The sequence below is a fragment of the Mustela erminea genome, chromosome 13 (genome assembly GCF_009829155.1).
Source record: "Mustela erminea isolate mMusErm1 chromosome 13, mMusErm1.Pri, whole genome shotgun sequence".
In the NCBI taxonomy this organism is placed as follows: domain Eukaryota; kingdom Metazoa; phylum Chordata; class Mammalia; order Carnivora; family Mustelidae; genus Mustela; species Mustela erminea.
In genome coordinates, this window is record NC_045626.1 from 16,570,569 (window position 1) to 16,576,861 (window position 6,293).

A 6,293-nucleotide genomic window follows, 5' to 3' on the forward strand; every position below is an offset into this window, starting at 1 on the left:
CAGTCAAAAACTCGGGCAAATCATAATTAATAATACGTTGTTTACGCAAGTCCGATTTCAACAAAGAACTTCGGTACCACTTTCCGGGACTGTGATTCTGCTGTTGTCTGGCGTGGCCCTGAACCTGAAGACAAATGTCAAAATTAAACTGCCAACTGTTTCTGAAGAGACGAAAAATGATTGCTGTAGGAAATAAAGGATATTTTACCACCGGCAGTTTTCTGTTTCCACTTTTGGCTAATTCCGATTAGTTCTGGGTTATAAAGCATGTCATCCCGTTAGTGAGTGGTCCTATTATCATAATCATCTCTCGCGCGTCTTCAGATAATGCTCCCTGCGACGTCTTACTTGGGAAGTCTTAACTGCCGCTGACAAGGCCAGCTCTCTCTCTCGTGAGCTGCGAGGAAGAGCTGAACGTGCTTTCGCTTGGACTTCTAATTCTTAGGCACTGACCCTATGACCCAGCCACGCCACCTGCCCCCCATGTATTTAGGGAAGAGACGTAAAAACTTAGGTTCAGACAAGAGCCTGTACGCAAATGTTTAGAGCCGCCTTACTCGCAAGCACCCGCCCAGCCGAAGCACCCCACACGTCCGGGGGAACGAAGAAACACACTGTGGTATGTCCATATCGCGGTCCACAGCTTGGCAACGGAAAAGCAGCCGGCATGGATACACACACGGCAACGTGGATGAATGTCAAATGCGCTTTGCTAAAGGAAAGAAGCCGTTCATATGGCATTCTGGAGAAGACCAAATATAGGGACAGAACAAACCGGCGGTTGCCAAGGGTTTGGATGGGAAGAATCTGACCACCAATGTACAGCAGGAGGCAAGTTTCGGGAGTGACGGAACCACTCCCTCTGGACGGCACAGGTGGACACACAGCGCTCTACACTAGTCAAAACCCCAAAGACTCCACACCACAGAGCAGATTTCACTGTATGTAAATTTAAAAGTTTAAAAAGTTAATTATTTAACCATGACTTGGTTAAAGATCGTCCCTCGAATGTAATTAACACACAGGTGTAGATTTCCTCAATGCTTTACTGTGGATGTGGTTACTGTACTGATTCGGGTGAGATGTTGGGAGAATGAGGAGAGAGCAACCCCAAATCTCTTCCAGATACTTTCGGTTTCCCTCGCACTGGCAACCATCCCAGGGCCCCATATCGGGACAACCTCTGCTCCAGCTGTGAAGAGCTAGATGGGGAGTTCCAACAAGGAGATGAGGGACCTTATTCAGACCCAAGAGAAGACAGACCCAAGAAAGCATTTCAAGGGGAAGAAATAAAGAGGGCCGGGAGACACAAATCTGAAAACTCGAACTCATCCGAGGCAAAGGTATACGCAGAAAATTCCACCTACGTGGGCCCTGCCTCCCTCCTAAACCCTTCTTTTAAGAAGGAGTCAAGGTGGATGGGGGCAGGGCATCTCTTTGTGAGAGAAGAGAGGGGGAAAAGAGAAAGCAACAAGCCTCCTCTCCTGAACCAGGATGCTCAGAGTCCTAAAAGCCCAGGATCTAATGTTCCTTAACACGCAAAGAAATAAATCCAAAGAAGCAAAGGATGAAAACAAAGGTTCAACACCCTGTGACACTTTCTTTCCAGCGTACCCTCATCAGCCAAACCCACACATTCTTCCTCCAGAGGAGATGGCCGGCTCGTCACCCTCCTCAGAGCCTGCCGCAGGCTCCAGGTGTGGCCTTCCGCATGGCGACAGTGACAGCAAGGACACAGGCCCAGCCCCAAGTGTGGGAGCTACCCTGCTCTCACACAGGCCCAGCCCCAAGTGTGGGAGCTACCCTGCTCTCTCCTGGCTCTTCCAGGAAGGAGAATGGTGTTGCTTACTCTCCACACTCACATTCACATTCCCAAGCCCAGAAAGCTCTCGGTTCCTGTCCTGGGAGACCTGGGCCTGCTACATTGTTAGACCTCAGCAGGAGATCGCCACCTGAGACAAACCTCAGTCCACAGATGAGCTCTGATTGCTGCCCCGGAGAACCAGCTCTCCAAGCTTAAACAGCCCTTGCAGCTGGAAAGGCTGGCCTAAATGCAAAACAAATGCGATTTTCCAGGAGCCTTCTGGGGGGAGGAGGAGTAACAAAGCTAAAAACCACAGAGAGAGTCAACCAGAACATTCTGCGCCATGCAATTCCTTACAAAAAGGGCTCTTAAAACAGACTATCAAGAAACATTGATTGCAAGGGGTTAGCTGTCAAAGTTAAATAAAAACCACTGCCTTTCTAAAGACAGGAATGAAGGACTAAATTATAAAACAGCTTATTGTATTAAGCTAATTAAGGTTTATCATATTCGCCATCTGAGTTTTAGTTGGCACCAGAAAAGCAGGAGCAGCATATCGTGCAACGTGGATTGCGATCTGCTTTGCAAGCAGATTTCTACCACACTCAGACAGTGAACCTCTGGCAGTCGAAAATGATGTAGAATTGAACACCCATTTCAGCACAGTGATTTGTAAAGAATTTTGTTCCATCGTGTAAGCTATTAACTGGTCTATCAGACGGAGATTACATTTATCTTTATTAAATACTGTGCAAAGTACTCTGAGCTAACCGTGCACTCGCTTCCCTTTTGCCAGCTTTATCACATACTGGGTTCTCTGCGATCACATGAAAAAAACCCTTAACAATAAAAACCCTAGCATACTTGACACCCTTCACGGCAGATACTCTGCCCACCAACTGCCAGCACACAACTTAGCATATTCTAAGATCCTCGGCATTTCTGAAAAGGCTCGACTCTGCGCAAATCAAATCGAGGAGGAACAAAATGCCCTCTTCAAAGTAGGGGACAGATGTATTTTCCAATCCTGTCCTCTCTGAGCTCCTCCTGACTGTCCTCCTACCAGACCAGGACCCAGACCAAGTTCTGTGTGTCCTGGAGATCATACTGGATAGGATTCTGGAGCTGCTGGCTTCCTGTTTGGGGAAGTTGCAGCTCTTTTCACCAGGAACCCCAAGGCAAAATGCTTAGTGCTCCCCCGGTAAGCGCTCACTCTCTTTGTTCTTTACTTGGCCAGACTCATGCCTGCTTTCTTCTCCCTGCTCCTCGAAAACCTCTGGCTTTGGGGGTACATACAAGCACCAGCCTGAGGAGAATAGCGAGCTCTTTAAGGCCTCAGATATTTTCCACCATCCACTGCTACAAAGCTTTTGAGTTAACAGGCATCTTTTCACAGACGAAGCCAGACTAGCCGGTTTCCTCCTGGTACTGCATTAGCATTCCACATTAAAATGTATGCCACAAATAATCCAATGGCAAACTCACCGTCAACAGCCCCTAAAATCAATAAAAGCCATTCCACCACTTGACTCCGAGTTGAAAAACCTTTCAGGTTAACACGGAGCACAAGGTAAAAGGAAGGTGATGAATGAACAAAAGGCAAATCTACCTTCAGACTCCTCAAATAGGCTGCCTCGATTTGGCCAAGTCCTTCCTTTTTTTTTTTTTTGGTCACCATCGGGATAATGCTACATGTGTGCTGCTTTAAGTCTCATGCAAACCAGTACATTCTCCACAAGGCCCTGATGCCTACCGTTCTCTAAACTTGCCTCTTTCCAGGCCTGCCTCCTTCCCAAGGACTAGCCACATGCGAATTAAGGAAGTCATTCTGATTTTGTCTTGATAGCAATCCCATCATAAAATCACCCTAATCCCATTAAACTTGGATAACATTAAGAGTATTCCCTCTCCGCTCTGAACCCAAAATTATCTCCAGGGTACCAATCCACTGTCCATCTGCCTCTGCACGGACCTTCAAATAAAACACTTAAATTCATGCTCAAAATATCATATCTCACCTTGTGAACCTTGACCTTTTGGAAAGACTTTGGCTCAATGTTCAGTGACTGTCACACGGTTTTGCATTCTCTGCAAATATGAAAGGGTTAAAAGCAGCCCCAGTCAACAGGCCTACAAGGAAAAAAAAGACAGCATGTATGCCTTACAGCATCACTGGAACGCATTTATGCTCATTTCCTAGAACAATATTGTTACCTTTTGGCCTTCATAATAGTCAGAAGGATCCCCAACACCCTTTAGTAGCTTCTAAAAGGAAAAGCACAAAACAGAACATACCCTGCAAGAGAGAAAAAAAAAAAAGCATGCAAAGTAGCATTCTCCAGCAACAAACAAAACTACCATTACAAACCCATCAGTTCATTTTGGTTTTGTTTTGTTAAAAACACAGAGAAAGAGAGAGAGAAAGAGAGACTGCAGAAACCAAGTGTCCCCACCCTAGCAAGGCACATATTTTCTTTAATAAGGGTCATAAATCTCAGCTCCTTGTCCATCCCTTAAGCAAAAGAAAAAGGCAGGAAAAGCCCAAGTAATCTCAGACCTTGCAAACCTGCACATTTTTTTCCCTCTTCTCTACACAGAATCTTTTAGGGCTCCATCAGTCACGTACCAGTGCTGTGTGGTGTCTAAGTGTGCATTCACATACTGTGTTGGGATGGTACCTTCCTGCAAGCTCCTCTGCTTTTGGCTGCCATGAAGGGAGGAAGCTGCTATCCCACTGTAGTAGCTCAGTGACTGCATTGTGTTCAGGAGCTGATCTGCCTCAAACCAGTTTCAGCCGGTTCTGGTCACCCTACATAAAAAAGCTATGGCAACCCTCGCTGAGTTGCCAACAAGTCCCTGAAAATCATCAGCACAGAGGGGATCTCGCTAGGGGTTGCTTTTCCCTTTTAGGTCTTCGTGAGGAGGGGAAGGTCATCGTGTGTCCCCCCCCCCCCCCCGCCCCAACACACACACACACAGGCAAGCACACAGCCTTGGAAAGGCTCACCTCACAAGCACCCCAGAGCCCCTCAGGGCCCATCCCCCCTGCCCCTCCACCCCAAAGCCCACCGCAGACACTGTTTCCCCCTCCTTCTCCTTCCCCCACTTACCTCCCACAACCTGGCTCACATCTTTGTGTACGTGTGTGTCAGTGTGTGTTCTCTGTGTTGGTGGCTGACAAAGAGCCCCCAAGAAAGCAATCTATGTGTGTCTGCTCACACTGGATGCGTCGGCTGCAGGAGCGGCCTCGGCCTCCTAGCAGAGTGGTGCTGGCTTGTTGACCAGGCTCCTCTCCGCCTGTCACCCCCACCCCACCCAGCCCCCTCCTCCCGTCCCTCTCCGCACTCTCCCAGCCCTGTCACCACCACCAGCAGCCCCCCCAGTCTCCTCCTCCTCCAACCTTCTCTTCTTTCAAGCACCTGGGGGGAGAAGTCCAAATCCCTTCACCTCGGGGTAGGAAACTAGGGATGCCTGCGGTGGGGGTGGGGGGGCCCGAGCTGCGGGGCAGGGAGAACGAGGGGCACAGAGGCCTTTAAAGAATCCTCGGTGCACCGCCGGCGCTGGAGGGGGTAGGAGCGAGCTCCAGCGCTCACGTGGCCCCCCTCTCTGAACCTGTGGGGCCTAGCGAAACCGGCTCGTCCTCGGCCCCCCCGAGGAAGCCGGCGGGGCGCGAAGGCCAGCCGTCCCCAAGGCCAGGGTGGGACAGGCCGCTGCAGTCAGGCCAAGGGGCCTGAGCCTCACGCGCTCACCCCGGCCCGCAGGGGTGGGCACGAGGGGCCGGCGCGCCCGCCTCTCCCCCGCAGCCCACCCGCGCCCCGTCCAGCGCTGCCCTCGCCCCTCGCTCGCCGGCTTCCCCCCAGCCCCCGCCGCACCCCACCCCGCCCCGGCCGCCCCTCGCCGCCCCCCGCCCCGCGGGCGCACACCCACCCCCTTCCCGGGGTTGGCCTTCGCAGCGGTCAAGCCCGGGCGTCTGGGCCGCAGCTCGGATGACCTTTGTTCAGCGCGGCGCCGCCGGCTGCGGCTGCTGTGGCTGCTGCTGCTGTCGTCGTAGCGGCGGCGGCGGCGGCGGCGGCTTCCATGTTACGGGCGTGTCATCTGCATTCCCGCTGCCGGGGTCTGTGTGTGCGTGTGCGGTGGAGCGGCCTCGCCGCCGCCTGCCGCCGCCGCCTCCCGGGCTGCCGGCTCCCGCGCCCCCGGGCCGCCCCGCCGCCGCGGCCTCGCCGTGCGCCCGGCCCCGGGCCCCGCGCCTCCCCGGGCGGCGCGCTCTAGGCCGCGCGGCGGCGGCGGCGGGGCGGCCCGCCACGCCGGGGCCTACGGCTGGGGGTGCGGGCCCGGCGGCGGCGGCGGCGGCGGCGGCGGCCCGAGCGGCGAGCGAACAAAAGGGAGCGCGGCGGAGGGGGAGGGGGCGGCCGGTGGGGGAAGGGAGGACTCGGGGAGAAGGGCGGCTAGAGCGCGAAGCCCCGCGGCCGGCGGGCGCGGACGCCCGGCC

The 6,293-nt window shown here is 53.3% G+C and overlaps 1 protein-coding gene across 1 annotated transcript in view; it reads right to left on the minus strand.

Moving 5' to 3' along the window:
* The window catches only part of ZNF532 (zinc finger protein 532), a 103,812-nt gene extending 97,818 nt beyond the window's left edge, over positions 1-5,994 (minus strand). The window contains 1 exon segment of the mRNA XM_032309069.1: positions 5,796-5,994. Within this exon segment, the coding sequence (XP_032164960.1) occupies positions 5,796-5,883 (88 nt within the window). The 5' untranslated portion in view covers positions 5,884-5,994.
* Between the last annotated feature and the right edge of the window lie 299 nt (positions 5,995-6,293).